Source organism: Schistocerca cancellata, chromosome 4, assembly GCF_023864275.1.
Source record: "Schistocerca cancellata isolate TAMUIC-IGC-003103 chromosome 4, iqSchCanc2.1, whole genome shotgun sequence".
Lineage (NCBI taxonomy): Eukaryota > Metazoa > Arthropoda > Insecta > Orthoptera > Acrididae > Schistocerca > Schistocerca cancellata.
Genome location: NC_064629.1, coordinates 66,928,000 through 66,947,554, shown reverse-complemented (window position 1 = coordinate 66,947,554; position 19,555 = coordinate 66,928,000). Strand labels below are relative to the sequence as shown.

Here is a 19,555-nt window from a genome sequence, read left to right as displayed (position 1 = left end):
CGGGTCGGCCTGCAGTGAGCGAAGAAATGGTTGAACGCGTGCGGGCAAGTTTCACGCGTAGCCCGCAGAAGTCGACGAATAAAGCAAGCAGGGAGCTAAACGTACCACAGCTGACGGTTTGGAAAATCTTACGGAAAAGGCTAAAGCAGAAGCCTTACCATTTACAATTGCTACAAGCCCTGACACCCGATGACAAAGTCAAATGCTTTGAATTTTCGGCGCGGTTGCAACAGCTCATGGAAGAGGATGCGTTCAGTGCGAAACTTGTTTTCAGTGATGAAGCAACATTTTTTCTTAATGGTGAAGTGAACAGACACAATGTGCGAATCTGGGCGGTAGAGAATCCTCACGCATTCGTGCAGCAAATTTGCAATTCACCAAAAGTTAACGTGTTTTGTGCAATCTCACAGTTTAAAGTTTACGGCCCCCTTTTCTTCTGCGAAAAAAACATTACAGGACACGTGTGTCTAGACATGCTGGAAAATTGGCTCATGTCACAACTGGAGACCGACAGCGCCGACTTCATCTTTCAACAGGATGGTGCTCCAAAGCACTTCCATCATGATGTTCGGCATTTCTTAAACAGGAGATTGGAAAACCGATGGATCGGTCGTGGTGGAGATCATGATCAGCAATTCATGTCATGGCCTCCACGCTCTCCCGACTTAACCCCATGCGATTTCTTTCTGTGGGGTTATGTGAAAGGTTCAGTGTTTAAACCTCCTCTACCAAGAAACGTGCCAGAACTGCGAGCTCGCATCAACGATGCTTTCGAACTCATTGATGGGGACATGCTGCGCCGAGTGTGGGAGGAACTTGATTATCGGCTTGATGTCTGCCGAATCACTAAAGGGGCACATATCGAACATTTGTGAATGCCTAAAAAAACTTTTTGAGTTTTTGTATGTGTGTGCAAAGCATTGTGAAAATATCTCAAATAATAAAGTTATTGTAGAGCTGTGAAATCGCTTCAATCATTTGTAATAACCCTGTATACGATTTTCACAGAATATCACAGCATCATAAACACTTCTTCCTGGCTTTATGCAGAATGTTTTCCAGAATGATGACAACAAGACCATAATGTTATTTTACATCTTTTAAATTAGTCAACCAGCTTCTGCTGGGTGTATTGATATGGGACGTAACTGAAGTACACAAACTGTTGCAAATGAAACTTGTGTACTTGCACTGTACACAAAGATGCCTAGTCATCATTGTGGCAGGCAGTACGCAGTACACCATATGGGAATCCCACATACAACTGTCCATACGCCTTTACAATGTGTGGTGTTTACCCTTATCACTACACTAGAATTCATAGCTTATGGTTGGAGTACCACCATAACAGACTGAATATTTGCTCTATTGGCAACTGCGACAGTGTAATGAACATCAAGATTTACTAACTAATCTGTTTTGGATCGATGGAGCTAGATTTACCATAGAAGATATTGAGAACACACACAACTAGCATCAGTGGATACCTGGAACCTGTTGTATATTACATGAATGGTGTGGTCAATTTCAAATGTCTGTTAATGTTCGAGCTGGAATTTTAAATGGCTCAGTAATCCGTATTTTCTTCCTGAGAACTGCATTCAATTCAGTTCCATATTTTCCTCACATATGTACTTCCTATTCTGTTAGTAGATGTCCCTCTGAGAGCGTACCAATATATGTGGATCCAAATGGATCATGTACCAGCACATTGTGAGCCTGCTGTGAGACTATCAAAATAAGTGGCAAAATAAGAGACTAGAGTCTGGTAGTTATATTCAGTGGCCAGCAAGATTTTTTAATTTGAATCCCATTGATTTATTACTGTTGGGTCACCTGAAGTCATTGAGTTACAATAGAAATGAACAAGATACTGTGTTTGTATTGACAACACTCCTACATGTAGCCATGACTACCACTGATGCTTTCTCAGTGCAAAATGTTCATGCACATAGCTTAAAATTCTAAAGCATATATTTGCAGGGAACAGAAACCATTTTGAGCACTGTAAATTAATGCACTGATTGTTGATTACACATAAATTATAATTTAATTCAAGTATGTTCAGTGTTTCTCACTGGAGAAAGTATGCCTACTGTTGTGGCTGTAACTCTATTGAATTTTATATTGCACCATATCTTAATAAGTCATGAATAGAGTTGTAATAGTCATGAACAGAGTTGTAATAGAGTTGTAAAACTACTGTAGGCTTCCATAGACTGTCATAAGTAAGCATAGACTACAGTAGTTTTTTCAGTAGCCTTGGTCAGTTAGGACCATAACTTTGTTACCTGAACATTAGGTTGTTGCATACCTACCAGGCATTACCTCATTTCAATCCCTTTGTTTGCATATGTGATCAATGTATTACTAAATTCCCCTAGAAATGGGAAGCATTGAACCAAACAGAACAGAAACTGAATTAGAACACGTATAAAGGGCCATGTAACATACAGAACATTTTTATTTTACATAGTTATCCTTCTGCCTGTTACTTAAAAATAAGCAGTATTTATAGCAAAATTGAAACTGTCAATATTTAATTAAGGTTTTATTAAAAATTGTTGATTTGTGATGTGAAAAAAAGGGATGTTGCAGTAAAAATATGAAAATAGAGATTTATCATATAGCACTATGGAATGCAATTTCCTGAAAAATTAAAACAAATACAAAACAAAAACATATCATACGTCACTTCAATATTTCACAGAGCTCACATAAAATATGTTCCTGTTATTGATAAACAACTTTCACACTTATTAACATCAACGGGAAACTCTTGCCTTTTATCATGATAAAGAACATTCTATTGAGACAAAATAACAACAACAATTATATAAATATTTTATGTTTGTGCACGTAAACTGAGCTTGCATCAAAAGTGATTGCTATGGTTACATAAAAATGTAGAAGTTATGTTATCAACTAATTTTTATTATTTATAAAATGCAATTAATATTTTGCAAGTATATGAAACACACAGTGGACTAACACTGAACGATGTGCATTTTTAATTACATGCAAAACAAGAAACCAAGGAAACAAAATACAAAGAGAAGTGGTCAATTCCCAGTTTCTCTCACACACTTTCATTTGTGTTTCTTTCTGTAATAATGCTACCAACACTATTGGTTATCCTACCATTTACTACATCATTTATGTACTTACCAGAACTACTGAACTGTACTTTAGATAGAGCACAACTCTGGTCATGAATATTAAGATGAAGTTCAATGTTAACATCAGATCATATGTAATACACTGAGGTGACAAAAGTCTTGGGATAACTCCTACTATCATGTCGGACCAGCTTTTTCCTGGCATAGTGCAGCAGCTTATGGATTTAACAAGTCATTGGAAGCCCCCTGCAGAAATATTGAGCCACACTGGCTCTATACCCATCCAAAACTGCAAAATTGTTGCTAGTGCATGATTTTGTGCACAGACTGACCTCCTGATTATGTCCCATAAATGTTCAATGGGATTCAATCCGGGTGATCTGGGTGGCCAGATTGTTCAATCAAACTGTCTGGAATGTTTTTCAAACCAGTTGCGAACAACTGTGGTCTGGTGACATGATGCATTATCATCCATAAAAATTCTATTGTTATTTGGAAACATGCAGTCCATGAATGACCATTTTGAGTCAATGGTTGGTTCAGTTAGATCAGAGGACCCAGTCCATTCTGTGTAAACATAGCCCACACCATTATGGAGCCACCACCAGCTTGCACAGTGCCTTGTTAACAACTTGGGTCCATGGCTTCATGGGTTCTGCGCCACATTCAAACCCCACTATCAGCTCTTGCCAAGTGAAACTGGGACTCATCTGAGCAGATCACTGTTTTACAGTCCTCTAGGGTCCAACTGATATGGTCATGAGCCCAGGAGAGGCACTGCAGGTGATATCATACTGTTAGAAAAGGCTTCCACATCAGTTGTCTGCTGCCATAGCCCATTAACGCCAAATTCCACTGCACTGTCCTCTGTCTCCTGTAGTTTTGCCACAGTGCAATTTATCAAAGGTTTTCCCACAAACAATGTATCACACATTTTGTGAATGAATATTCTTATTTTCAAATTCACTACTGCAATGGTATGGTGAAGTGGTTGGGTGAACAGTTTGGGACAATCTGTACATAAACCCTACTCCACAAAAAACAACTTCACTCACAAATCTTCATTTCTCTTATATTGCTAGCCTCATTTCTACAAGTGGCTGTATAACAAATGTATGTGGAACAGACAAAATAGAAACATTCTTATTGGATATAGGTTCTGCCTTCTTTGCAAAACACCATTTTTTCTTGTTACCCCAACATGTTTTGGGGTACCTCTGTGCCATAATCAGTGGATTTTGTTTATAGAAAAACTGTAAAAAATGAACATATTTTAGGTTGTAACTGGTCTAACAGAATGAGGCCTAAAGACAGGTGTAACCTCAGAAAAAAACACAAGAACTGCAAGTCCAAAAGAAGAATGGAAACATTCCTATATAAAGACAAAGTTAAAGCAGTACACCCCTATCTCTACTTGAATATACTCAACAAAATTCACAAGGTTTAAGCATTAGTATGAGTGAACTTATCCACTTAAAGTATAAAAAACTAATCTCAGGTAGAAATGATTTTGGTCCTGCTTTGACAATTATTTCTATATTTCTGTTGAGTTGACATGTAAGTAAAACAGGTCACATACTTTACACATTTCTAGTCTCTCTTTATCCACAGACTAATGCTCTGGAAAAGTTATGTGAGAATTGAATGTTTTCATCCAACAGAAATCAACTATAAGTCTTACACGTGGAGTTAATAATTATATTAGTTGTAGGAGCATCTTCAAAGCAATTGATGGGATGTTAAACCATAGACTCCCTTCCTTCCTTCAAACCACTTGAATATTTATGTTCAACTGATAGTGCATATACTCAGTAACCATTTTCAAGCAAGCAAGAGATACTTTCTCAAAAAATTTATGACTTCCAAAGCCACAGCCCATTTTTCAGGGACATTCTATGATTCTCTAATATCTTAGGGGGACAAGAAACTAACTAGGAACTTTCTACACCACAGACGACTGTAATAGTAAAAATGTCCTGTTTAAATTACTGTTCTGTGAAATCAACATAGAATTACTGTGTGTGTGTGTGTGGGAGGGGGGGGGGGGAGGGGTTTGGAGAGGGCACTTGGCACTTAAGGATCCTCAACAGTGGTGTGTGTGTTTTTTTTTTTTTTTTTTTTTTTTTTTTTTTTTTTTTTTTTTTTTTTTTTTTCTTCCAATTCATTTTGTTCCTACCTATGGTGTGTTTCCATTGACATGGATTGTGAACGTTATAGTAGTGTATTTTCTCAGTGATCACAATTTCTGTAAATACACACATTTTGTATCTGTTTCTTCTTTATTTTACATTGGTAAAGCTTGATGTGGCAGCTTCTTAAAGTGGAGGGCTATAACCTTGAAATTGTTTCATATGATGAGTGGTATAATATCATAAAATGTGGCGTCCAAACTGGAGATGATCATTCTGAAACACTGAAAGCCCTCCTCTATTTACTGGATTCATATGTCATGTGAGTATAAAAAGAAATATGTCTTGAATCAAGCATGTCCTATTGTTGGAAATAATTAGTCATTACATACAATTTTCATTTTATACATACATAATTAAAATTTTCAGGGATGCTAGCTACTTTTCTGATCAAAGCACATTCAGGCAAGAAAATCTCATAGAAGCCTTAAAAGAAATGCGGCTTCAGTATCCTCCAGTTAATACAGACCTCATGAAACTCTACCTGCAGAATATGTCAAAAGTTGGATTGATTCCCCGCCCAAAAAGGGCACGCAGAGAAAGTAGGTAGTATTTGTTTGTTTTAGTGCTAAAAATTCTTTTTTAAATTGTATTCATTGATTATTTTGTCTTGAGATGTCAGTTTGGTGGTGTTTCACCTCAATTTAACAACTGTTTTTTATATTGTTCATTAATATTTGTTTGTAGTGTAATTTCAGGTGTTCGGCCAAGTTGTTGGTCTCATCAACAGTTCAGGTGAAAATCTGAATGTACACGATTAATCAGTCATGCGGGGAACACCTGAGGCATTACTATGCTTGCTTATTTACTTTTTGCTGTTTTTCTCCTGTTCCCTTATTACTTTCAGGGAATGGTGAATTTTAATGGTACATGTAGTCTGCGTTATTCAGTTTTTCCAAGCTGGCCCAGTGTTAGCCAACAATATACAAACTACACATCTGCACATATTTGGCACTCAAAATTTGCAGCCAGTGACCCTGAAATAGTAAATTTCACTATGTAATGGCTTCATTCTGTATATTTGATGTAGATTAGAGTCTCAGATTTCACAAGATAAGAGTGTAGTTCAGCATCATGCGTTGAAGGATAATGGAAATAAACATTGTGGATTTGTCTTTCCCACTGTTTTGAAATGATCTGCTTATTGGGTTCCTGCTTAAAACATACCCATGAAAAGGAAAGAAAGCAAGAGAAAAAACATAATAATTTTTTAAAATACTATAGTAATATGTTAGTTGAATACAGCATTCTGTTTCATAGTTAATGCCACTAACCTAAAACGTTGTTATCCAAGGTCTAATATTCAACTAAAAACTGAAGGTGAAGATACAACTGAAAACTGATTAATTAACTCCTAAAACCACAGCACATATAAAATATAGAGATAATAATAGTTTAAAATGTCCTACAAATATGATGAATATCAGCTGTTTATTATATTTCAACAAAAAGGTAACATTAATGAAAGAAACTGTCAATGAAAAAGTTTTTATCTGTCGGACATCATGAGGACAACTGGAATCAGTTCAGAGTTTTATAGATGAACTTGTAAAAAACAAGTTCTTGATTGTTTCTTCTTTTTAAAATGTATCTGGAAGCTGCATAGACTTCAGATTTGTTGCAGTTGCATAGATACATTTTGAGCTTCCTCCTTCTTTGCCAAAAGATTCATGCTTTCACCATTTGAAATTTTTTCTAGCTGCTCATCATCATCTTTAGGTGAAATTTCCTTTTCTTCATCCTGTTGTGTGAAAAACTAGCTTAGGTTTTCTGTATCAAGTTCTTGGTCACGCATCAAAAGACATTCTTCTTCTTATACACTGAATAGCCAAAGAAACTGGTACACCTGCCTAAAATCATGTAGGGCCCCCACAATCATGCAGAAGTGCCAAACACAACATGGCATGGACTCGACTAATGTCTAAAGTAGGGCTGGAGGATCTCTTCTGAACAGCATGTTGCAAGGCATCCCAGATATGCTCAATAATGTTTATGTCTGGAGAGTCTGGTGGCCAGCGGAAGTGTTTAAACACAGAAGAGTGTTCCTGAAGCCACTCTGTAGCAATTCTGGATGTGTGGGGTGTTGCACTGTGCTGCTGGAATTGCGCAAGTCTGTTGGAATGCACAATGGACATGAATGGCTGCAGATGATCAGACAGGATGCTTACGTACATGTCACTGTCATATCTAGACATATCAGGTGTCTCATATCACTCCAACTACACATGCCCCACACCATTGCAGAGCCTCCACTAACTTGAACAGTACCCTGCTGACATGCAGCATCCATGAATTCATGAGGTGGTCTCCATACCCGTACACATACAATCTGAAACAAGACTTGTCTGACCAGGCAACATGTTTCCAGTTGTCAACAGTCCAATATTGGTGTTGATGGGCCCAGGCGAGGCATAAAGCTTTGTGTTTTGCAGTCATCAAGGGTACATGAGTGGGCCTTTGGCTCCGAAAGCCCATATTGATGTTTCGTTGAATGGTTCACATGTTGACACTTTTTGATGGCCCAGCATTGAAATCTGCAGTAATTTGTGGAAGGGTTGTACTTCTGACACATTGAACAGTTCTCTTCAGCCGTCATTGGTCCCATTCTTGCAGGATCTTTTTCTGACCGCAGTGATCTCAGAGATTGATGTTTTACTGGATTTCTGACATTCACAGTACACTCGTGAAATGCTCGTACAGGAAAATCCTCACTTCATTGCTACATCAGAGATGCTGTGTCCCATTGCTCATGTGCTGACTATAACACCACATTCAAACTCACTTAAATTTTGATAACCTGCCATTGTAGCAGCAGTAACTGATCTAACAACTGCACCAGACACTTGTTGTCTTATGTAAGCATTGCCAACCACAGTGCCTTATTCTGCCTCTTAACGTATCTCTGTATTTGAATACGCATGCCTATACCAGTTTCTTTGGCACTTCAGTTTACTTTCAATTTAGGGTATGAACAAATGCACAATATCCTTTATTGGCTTGCACCCTTTATATTAAGTTTCCTCTTTACCAAAGGGAGGATACTGTTTCTGGTGAACTGATTAGATTGATGAATCTGCTTCAGTTGTAAATGATGTATTTTTGTTGTGCAACTAGTTTTGAAGACTATTGTTCCATCATAGTGTGACACACATCATATGGTTTGTTAAGTCGTGTGTGGGATGTGTGAGCCAGTTAACTGCAGAAGATGTAACTCTCACACATGCAGCATTAGGAAGCAGTGGAGCAGTAAGAGGAGTGCCTACCTCCCAGTACACAGAAGAATTAACACATCTTACAATGTATGGGACCTAATGATGGAGCAATAGTCACCAAAAGTAGTTGTGTAATAAAAAATATGTCATTTACAACTGAAGAGGATTTCTCAAATTATCCAGTATAATCCTCAGTTGCAGTTGTTTAATGGCTTTTAGACAGTTCATTGTTACTTCTTGTCGAGCTTTCGCACTTAGCTCACTTATATGTTAGTAATGAATCCTTTCTTCCTAAATTTTCTTAGAGTTGTGTTGGTAGTTCCACATGTTTCAAAGCACCCAATAAAAAGTGCCTGTGCATAAAGCTTCTTTTTATCTGCAATTATCAGATGATCCATGGGTTGAATCACAAATTTGGTCTTTGGAAGGGTGACTTGTGAGGAGGGGAGGATGGGAGAGAGAAAACCACCTTAGTATAATCTAATTGCCCATGTCTTGTTGTAAGTCCATTGGACAGCTAAAAATAAAATATAAGGTTCAATAAATTAAAGCAGATTATTTTGCTCAATGTAGTTTTTGACAGATAGTGTAAATGATCTATTAGTCCAGTTTCTAATTTCCTGTCCTTGTGAGCCAGATTTCGGGTGGTAGATTAACTTTAGTTTTACCTTGTTGTCACCTGTTGCATTTGTTGCTAGAAAAATTAGTATGTCAAGTCTAATCAGTAACAGTGTTGTTGGTCACAGACCAGATGCCCAGATTCAGGAAATTGATCATGTCCTTTTCAAAGAAATCATCTGAGCATTTGCCTTGAGCAATTTAGGGAAAGCACAGAAAATCAGGATTTAGATGGCTGGATAGGAATTTGAACCGTGGTGCTCCTGAATAAGATTTATGTGTTGAACCACTCTGCTGCTGAAATATACCTCTTCAGTCTATGTTTACATCTACACCTATGTGTGCATCTCCATCCACACTCTGCAACCCACTGTGAAAAGCATGACAGAGGGTACTTCCCATTGTACCACATTTCACAGTTTCACCCCATTCCATTCACATAAGTAGTGCCACAAGAATGACTGTGATATGTAGGGGCTGAAGTACACTTCTAGATGCTCCATTTAGTATCGGTTCTTCAAAAATAGGGTTTCACAGGGTATTTGGTGTCTTGTCTTCAAGAGTCTGGCATTTCAAGTCTTTCAGCACTTTTTCCATGAGTGAAACAAATGTGTGGTCATCTGTGCTGCCCTTCATTGTATACCTTCATTGTATTTGCCTTTTATATATATGTTCTGATTCAGATTGCTCACATGTAGAACTCTCAACTGCAGCTCCTTAAAAAAATGATTAAATAAGACTGGGTTGGTGGTAAAAGTTTGTACTTGCAGTAGTTCTTGTACTGAAGTCTTTAAGTCTTGAACTATTTACAACTTTCTACACATGAATAGAAAGCACTTCTTCTGAAAACATATACAATTACTTAACGTAGAGAAACATTTCATATACGTACATTTTGAGTTTGTTCATTCAACACTGATGTTATATGAATGAGAAAATGACCTGACATTTCTGGGACTTCTTTCGTTCACTGTGACATCATCACCATTGTCATGGCAAGTTCCTTATTTGGTGGCATGCCTTGCTATTCTGAGTGAGGACATCAAACCATGGTAAAAATACAGGTACCACAACTCTTGATAACACTGCAAACAGCGTTCCACCTTGACGACATGTGGCATCTACATCACATCACATTACATGCAAAAACAAATTACAAAAATAAAATCTCCAAAGTGTTGTCTATTCTTAACTATTTAACTAATACAGGGTTTCAACTATTGTAACCATCATTCATCGTCTACGTAGTGTAATGTAATTAACTGTCAGAGATAAAGTTTATCTCATGTGAAAAGTACGATGACCACAGTAAAGAGGTAAGGTAATTTCATTATGTTGCCAGAAAAGTGTTTAATTTATTTAATTATGAATATTTTCTTTTATGATAAATAATGGATTCATTTGAGATGTTAAATGCTGTATATTTATATGTATTTATTTATATGTATCCTTGGACTTTATTAAGGTCAGTAGACCAAAGAATCTAGAATGCAGGAATTTCTGCAACTTCCCGACACATTTTGGCTTGCGCGCCACTTCTTTGTTGGTATTGGAGGGAGATGGACGTGTTTATGTGACAAGTGCAGTATAATGCGTTTAGAGTATCAATGTTCATAGTGAAAATGGTGTAGTTACTAACAAAAAGTACGAATAAATATAATGTTTAGCTGAAAGTATTTCAGATCCGGTAGTGTTTATTTCAAACAGGAAGAAAACCCAGGCCATGCTTGGTGGAATGATTATTTTGCAGATAAAACATCGAGAACCCCTAGACAAACGAGATCTGCAGTGTGTAATATTTCAGCAGCTACTAAAAAAAAAATAAGTCTTGCTGAAATTGTGCTGGAACTACTCGTATTATTCTCATTCAAAAACACGTGGTGAGAGTGTGGTCCTACCACAATATACCGTGTAAGATTCCACAATTGTTCAGTTATGAAGAAACAAGATAGGTAACAACCAGTACAGTAGGCGTAGGGTTACACATCGCTCTATCTGAGTGTATATTACACCACAACCAGGGCCAGTTTAAGGTCCAATTGACACAAGTAATGTCTTAGTGTGCCAAGCTGAGAGGGACACCAGAGGTGCCTACGTGGAAAATTCTATCACTTAATTCAGTATCAAATATTGCTCTCGTTAGTACAGTTGTATTTGAAATGTAAACTTTTAATCAAATCCCCTTCTAATTGGACACAAATTTCACCCTTCAGATTGTGTTGATGAGTGTGATGTCAATGGGAAGGAACTAAATGATGAAGTTTACGGCCCATTCTTCCTGCTGAAAGTTCTTTCACATAGCTATCTTTTTGACATTTTGTCCAATAGTTTTGGAAGTATATGCAACTTCCTCACTTTACCTATACCTGTAGCTAATGATGAAAGGAGTTTTTCAAAAACAAGTTTGGTCAACACTCTCCCAAAGACTGTATGATATGTCAACTTTAGCTATGGAATGCAATAACTTGATGTCAAAAGATTCTGATTCTATTTTGTCTATTTTGAAAGATTTTACTAGTTGAAGGCTACAAAAATTTCAGTGCAATGATTTTATGCAATGGAAAAAAATGTCGGTACATATACTGAACAACTGTAACAATTATATATTACTTTATTAATAGAGCAGTTGTTTTTTGTATCAAACACAAACCTGTGCCTTCCTTTTCAGTAATGTACATAAAAATTTTGACCATGTTTATCAATTTTGAACTGATGAGGGTTTTTTTTTAATGTAACATACATTTTACACAATTGAACAGTGTCTGCTACATGAAAATATAAAATTAGATGATATTTTTTGTATTTCTGTCTCTTTTTTTTTTCATCGAAAAGTGGAACAACTTTTAAACTATAGATTTAAAAAGTTCTATTAGTAAACAAAAAATAGCAGAAAATTTCATATTTACATTGTTGCCACTTAGTTTAATATATTGTTATTGAAACTATAACAATGCAATAAGTTTAGTTTCTTCTGCTTTCACTACAAATTTTTAAAGATCTTAGAATTAGCCTAAATGGAAATGAATTGTTTCTTGTTTTTATATTTAGCAATGGAATGAGATTTAGAAATTTATTTCTTTTGCTGAGGAATGTGTGTGTAGTAGTTAGTTACTTACTTTCGTGTCCCATGGATCATTTTGCATGATAAGCGTCATGATGTGGAACGAGTCATTTTACATTCATATTGAAATTAATTTGTACATCTATTTGTACTCTAAGCATCACCATATAATTATTCACCCCTTCCCCTCCCCCAGCCCCCTGAAATGAAAACAAAATTTACAGATTGAGTTAGCAATTCCTACCCACCACCTTTTACACATTACAAACATAGAAATTCTTCTGCGGAATAGAAGGAGTTGTTAAGGAGAAACTTTTTCAATTTATTTTCAAATTTTACCTTGCTGTCTGTTAGACATTTTATATCACTGGGTAAGTGGTGAAAAATTTTTGTTGCAGTGTTGTGCACCCCTTTCTATGCTAAACACAACCTTAATGTTGAGTAATGAATGTCATTTTCTCTTCTAGTATTGTAATTTATTTATTTCTTACACCATGGATCCAAATGTGAGAATTTCACATGGATGTAGTGTGTGTCAATTTTTACATTGTCAATGACAAGTACTTATACACTATGAAACTTCCTGGCAGATTAAAGCTGTGTGCCCGACCGAGACTCGAACTCGGGTCACAGTTTTAATCTGCCAGGAAGTTTCATATCAGCGCACACTCCGCTGCAGAGTGAAAATCTCATTCTGGACTTATACACTATGTTCACAAGTAAAGTTTAGAAAGTTATGTAACTGCTACAATGATCTGTAACACAATATGATGAAATGAGAAACCTTAGGCCTACAGATTACAAAGTATAAAACATAATAAATTAAATATGAAAATGTCATATAACCCAGAGAGTTAAATATAAGCAGTTAACACTAATAGAGTTACATACGTGACAAGAATGTACAGCTTAATGTTCAATTTATATGATAATACATGTTATTTTATTTTAAGGCAGTTTCTCACTGTGTTTCATAAACTTTTCCAAACTGTGAAATGATGTGGCTAAAAGATATTGCCTTAGAAGCTCTTTAAATGTAGATTTGTTGGCTATTTCACATTTGATTTCTGGAGGAAGAGCATTAAATATCTTTATACCAGAGTGCTGTACACCCTTATGCACAACCTTCAAATTTTTCCTTAAGTGTGGAAATCATGTTTCCTCCTTGTGTTGCACTGATGGTATTCGCTGTTACATTTTTATAAATCAGTGTGAATATATGTATTGAGAAGTAGTTGTAAGAATACCCAGATTCTGGAATAGGCTTCTGCAACTGCATCTAGGGTCTACACCACATATCACTCTTACAACATTCTTATGAGAAATGAATATTTTCTTTGCAAGAGGTTGATTTTCCCAAAAAATAATTCCATATGCCATCAAAGAATGGAAGTAACCATAGTATGCTGCTTTTTTAATGCTTAAGTTTGCACTGTCAGAGATGATTCGCATTGCAAAAATTGAAGAGCTGAGTCTCTTTTAAAGATCTAAAATGTGATTGGATCAATTTACTCTACAGTCAATCTTCACACCTAGCAACTTTGTTACTTCCACTCTTTCTATGACCGGTGTGGCATATTTAACAGTCATTTCTTCCTCAGTTTTGGCAGTTGGGGTGAACTGAATATAATTGGTCTTACTAAGGTTTAGTGAAAGACCATTTGCATTAAACCATTTCATTAAATCTATAAGAATAATATTAACAGACTCTTGAACATTTTCCCATTTATGACCATTAACCATTACGTTTGTGTCATCTGCAAAGATGGTAAAATTACACTGTATCATGGTTGAATAAGGTACATCATTTGTAAATAACAGGAACAGTAAAGGACCAAGAATAGAGCTTTGTGGCACTCCACAATTTATGTCTCTCCATTCTGATAAAATCATTCCACCACACAATTTGTCTGACGTATCTAAGACTTCTTTCTGTTTCCTATCTGTCAGGTATGACTGGAACCAGTTATTTGCTACACCACTTATTCCTTGATGGTCTGCCTTCAGTAATAGTATTTGGTGGTTCACAGTGTCAAAGGCTTTAGATAAATCACAAAATAACCCTGTTGTCACTATTTTCTCATTTAGAGATTCCAAAACCTTATCTATAAAGGCATATCTCTCTTGTTCAGTTGAAGACCTTTCTGGAAATCAAACTGATGTTTGCTAAGAATATTGAATTTATGTAGGTATTCTAAAATTCTAGAATACGTAAGTTTTTCTAGTACCTTTGGAAACACAGTCAGGAGAGATATTGGTCTGAAATTTGTAACATCAGGTTTCTCCCCTTTCTTAAAGAGAGGCTTCATGATAGCATACTTTAGTCTATAGGAACAATGGAACAATTTCTTGTTGCAAAGAGGCATTGAAAATATGACACAGTATTACAGAAGTACAGCACTGTTTTAACAATTTGCTAGAAATATTGTCTACTCCACAGGAGTTCTCTGTTTTCATGGTTTTCAATTTCTCATACTGTAATATGTCTAATACGCATATGATTTTATTAGGGACAGCATTTAGCAAAAAGGTCAAGGCATCATTCACAGAATCCTTGCAGCCTATTTGCTCATACACTGACAGGAAGTGTTTATTAAAGATTTCAGCTATGATCTCAGGATTTTGCACAAGATTCCCTCGTGTTTGATTTTGAAGTTTTCTATGGGTCTTTTTTTATTGTTCCCTGTCTCCTTTCTAACTGTTTGCCAGACAGTCTTCATTTTATTATTGGAGTTATCAATTTCTTTTATATAATACAGTGCTTTTGATGTCTTGAATATCTTTCTTTAGGATTTTGCAATACGTTTTATAATGGCTGATTAATTCTCTGTCCCTGGACCCTCTGGCTGCAATATAAAGTTCCCTCTTACATTTACATGACACTCTAATACCCTTTGGGCAATGGCCTTGCCGCAGTGGATACATTGGTGCCCGTGAGATCACCGAAGTTAAGCACTGTCGGGCGTGGCCGGCACTTGGATGGGTGACCGTCCAGCCACCATGCTCTGTTGCCATTTTTCGGGGTGCACTCAGCCTCATGATGCCAATTGAGGAGCTACTCGACCGAATAGTAGTGGCTCCGGTCAAAGAAAACCATCATAACGACCGGGAGAGCAGTGTGCTGACCACACGCCCCTCCTATCCACATCCTCAGTTGAGGATGACACGGTGGTCGGATGGTCTCAATGGGGCCACTTGTGATGGAGTGCTAACACCCTTTGTGATCCAGGGCTTCTTTAAGGATGAGGAAATATTGTTCCTAACAAACTTTTTAGGAAAAGCTTCTTCAAAGTGCGATAGGAAAACATTTATGAATATGCTGCAGCTTATGGTTAAAACTTTCCAGGGACTCTTTGTTCATAAGTCTGATTGCCTTCCAGGATGGGATTGTTTTCTTGAGAGGTCTGTAGTCATGTAGAGTGAGGAGATGTCCATCACGGTCTGATATACCATTTAAGATTGGGGTGACAGTGAAGTTCTGGTACAAACTTACATCTAAAAATATATTGTTCATCAGAGATTGACAGTCAGGTGTTATCCTAGTAGGAAAGTCAACCACCAATGTAGGATTGTAGAAACTCCGCAAGTTCTGGAGCTCTCCTTTGTTGTTGTATTTGGTTGCAAAGTTGACATTAAAGTCCCAGAGTAAGATAATGTCATTATTTTTTTAAAATAAGGTTAATAGTAACAATTCAAACTGCACCATAAAGACTGTGAAATTGATACCTGGTGCCCTGTAGACTGTAACCAGTATTAATTTTGAACTGTTTAATGTCACTTCTACAGCACATACTTCAAACTGTTGGTCAATGCAATATTTCCTTACATCTACAGATCTAAAAGTTAAGTTATTTTTAATGAAAATAGCTACTCCACCTATTCCCATGCTATGTCTACAGTAGTAGGTGGCAAGGCTATAACTGTCTATATGTAATGTTTCAATTCAAATCAAATGGCTCTGAGCACTATGGGACTCAACATCTTAGGTCATAAGTCCCGTAGAACTTAGAACTACTTAAACCTAACTAACCTAAGGATATCACACACACCCATGCCCGAGGCAGGATTCGAACCTGTGACCGTAGCAGTCCTGCGGTTCCGGACTGCAGCGCCAGAACCGCTAGACCACCGCGGCTGGCAATGTTTCAATTCCTTCTGTAATATGGTGTTCTGAGAAACATAAGATCTGAGCTTTGTTCATAAATTTTTTGTCATTTATGTTAACTTCTAATTGATCTAGTTTGCTTCTTATTCCCCTTATGTTTTGATGAAAAATGGAGAAGTTGTTTGGGTTATTACCTATTTTGGTGTTTTCTTCTTTCTCATGCCTGTGGTTAAAAAAATTCTTCAGATAAGGAGGACACACAACTTTATGTTTACCTGCTGTTCTCTGTGAGGATGTTGATTTTTCTTCAGTGTATGCTGCTTTCTTTACTGAAGATGATGAATCTGTTGACTTGCTTGTTGATTTACCTTGAGCTGATGCTGTTTTTTCCCTTGAAGATGATGGAGCTATTGACTTGCTTGTACGTGGGAATAAGATTGCTGTTACTGTAGATTCTTGGGGTCTTACTGTTGTTGCAGCTGGCCTTTCTGCTAACAATGATATTTTTGATGAACTGAATGAAGGTGGGTGCACAAGTAGAGTTGCTGTAGATTCAAAGGGTGGAACTGCTGCCTTTTCTTCTTCAGTTCCGATTATCTCTGAAGTACATGTAACCATTAAGTTAACTCTGTTTGATGATGAAACTGTATCATCTGAGCATCTAACTACTAAAAATTCTGATGCATTCATTTCCTTCATTTTTGTTACTAAGCTTACTGGCAGAGGGATTACAGCATGACCTTCCACTGCATTGCAGTTAATAGCATTTAACACTTGTTTGCACATAGCTTCCTTTCTCTGTGTGTTCCTGTGCATACCATGCTTTGTAAAGTGACCTCTCTCCATGCTGTTTGCATGAATAAAGGTAGACTGTGGGAAACTGCAGCAGAGTTTTCTTATTCTCCTGTTGACTTTGTTAATTTCTAAGTTAACATATGAGCTACTTATTAAGTCATGCCTATGTGGAACACTAAGCACGAAAACTTTTATATGTGAGAGTTTTTCCAAAGTTTCTTTGAGTGTTCTTGTTGCATGATGGCTTTCATTATGATAAACATCATTTGCACCACCTATTATGACACAGACAGAGGAATTTTTTGTTAACTGCTCACAGTTTTTCACAATCTCACCAAGAGGAGCACCTGATTTCACACCACTTGTAATTTTGTAGCGAGATTGCATAGCTATCATTATACTGGCTACTCCTTTGGGGTGGCTATCTCCTAATATACATATTTCACTTTTATCTGGCACTAAATTGACATTAAAATTCTTCACTGTAGGTTTATTCATTAAGCTCATGTATTTGAGGTTGATGTTTTCATCATTGAAGAATTAAACATCACACTTGCAACATTTAATTGTTATTATGTACCTAATTGTTCCTTTTGAACTGTAGTGGATTATTTACAACAAACTTCATGAGGGAGTAAATATACTGTGAAGCAGTAGCCAGAATGCCCAACTCCATAAACAGATGTCTACAAGGTGATCACGGGTGAGCACCACATATTATTCTCACAGCACATTTTTGGGCAATGAAGACCTTCTTTCTTAAAGATGAGTTACCCCAGAACATTATTTCATATGACATTACTGAATGAAAATAAGCAAAATATGTCAGCTTACTGATTTCTCTCTCCCCAGATTTTGCTATGATTCTAAGTGTAAATGTGGCTGAACTAAGTTGTTTTAGGAGTTCCAAAATGTGTTATTTCCAATTTAAATTATCATCAATATGGACACCTAAGAATGTTGAAGTTTCCACCCTATATATTCTTTCATCACCATGTGTTACACTTATCAGTGGTGCAGAACCCCCAGAGGTGCAGAACTGAATATGATGTGTCTTTGTGAAAGTCAGGGTGAGGCCATTTGCAGAAATCCAGTCAATGATACTTTTGAGAACTTTGTTCACCATTTCTTCCATTTCTGTATGTATACTGGGAGTGATTACAATACTGGTGTCATCTGCAAAAAGAACTAATTCTGCTTGCTGTACATTAGATGGTAGATCATTTACATATATGAGAAACAGTAGTGGACCAAGACTGAGCCTTGAAGAACCCCATAGGTGATTTCTCCCCAGTCAGAATTATGTCCCTGGATTCTATTGGGTGAATTACTACTAAGTACAATTTCCGGCATTCTTTTGGTTAGATATGACATGATCTATTGGTTGGCTATACCATCAATCCCATAAAACTTCAGTTTATCTAGGAGTATGCTATGATTCACACAATCAAATGCCTTGGATAGGTAACAGAAAATACCTACCAGTGCTATTTTGATATTTAATGCCTGTAATATATGGTGTGTGAACATGTAAATGGCATTCTCAGTAGAGCAACCCTTCTGAAACCCATACTGTGATTTGCTGAGGATATTATTGTTGCCAAGGTAAGATACTATTCTAGAGTACATCACCTTCTCAAAAATTTTGGAAAATGATGTCAACAGTGAAATAGGTCAGCCAGTAGTTACTGAAAAGAGAAAACAAGCCGTTTCCATGATCATTAGATTTAGATTTATTTTTAAATGTCTTATGAAGGGCCCAAGTGAGGACAACTAATGCCTGATGGAGGGGGAGCGGCTGCCAAATAAAATATCACTTGTGTGGAAAAATGTTCTCAAACCAGCCATGACTGTAACATACAATATCCCCTGTTGGGCTGTTTAGTATATGTCCCACATGGTTGAGCAGTATTCTAAGCTGAAATGCATGAGTGGTTTTTAAGTAGTCTCATTTGTACGCTAACTTTTTTTCCAGTATCCCAGCAATAAAATTAAGTCAACCACCTGCTTGGTGATTGCTCCATTTTATATACCCACAAATTGTTACTCCCATGGATTTGTATGAATTTACTGATTCCAATTGTGACTCACTGATATTGCAGTGGTAGGATACTACTTTTCTGCATTTTGGGAAGTGCACAACTATACATCTCTGCACTTTTAAAGCAAGCTGACAATCTTTGCACCACTTTAAAATCTTATCAAGATTATATATTTGTGCAACTTATACAGATATTACTCCATTATAGATAACTGAATCACCTGCAAAAGTCTGAAGTTACAATTATTATACACTTTTCAGGGGCACACTTGATGTTACTTCTAGTTCTGCTTTGCCTATAATGACATAAAATATATTTCCATCTAGTTCTGTCAATGACTCTCAATTCCAAATAACACATTATCTCTGCCCTACTTTACTCACATTTCTTTTTTTATTTGGGAACTTTGAGACT

The 19,555-nt window shown here is 36.7% G+C and overlaps 1 protein-coding gene across 3 annotated transcripts in view; it reads left to right on the top strand.

The window, feature by feature from the left end:
* LOC126183902 (uncharacterized) overlaps positions 1 to 19,555 on the top strand; it is a 463,083-nt gene that overhangs the window by 422,265 nt on the left and 21,263 nt on the right. For all 3 annotated transcript variants that reach the window (XM_049926242.1, XM_049926240.1, XM_049926241.1), the window contains 2 exons: positions 5,418 to 5,570; positions 5,678 to 5,850. In XM_049926242.1, the coding sequence (XP_049782199.1) occupies positions 5,418 to 5,570; positions 5,678 to 5,850 (326 nt within the window). The remainder of the gene's footprint in view (positions 1 to 5,417; positions 5,571 to 5,677; positions 5,851 to 19,555) is intronic.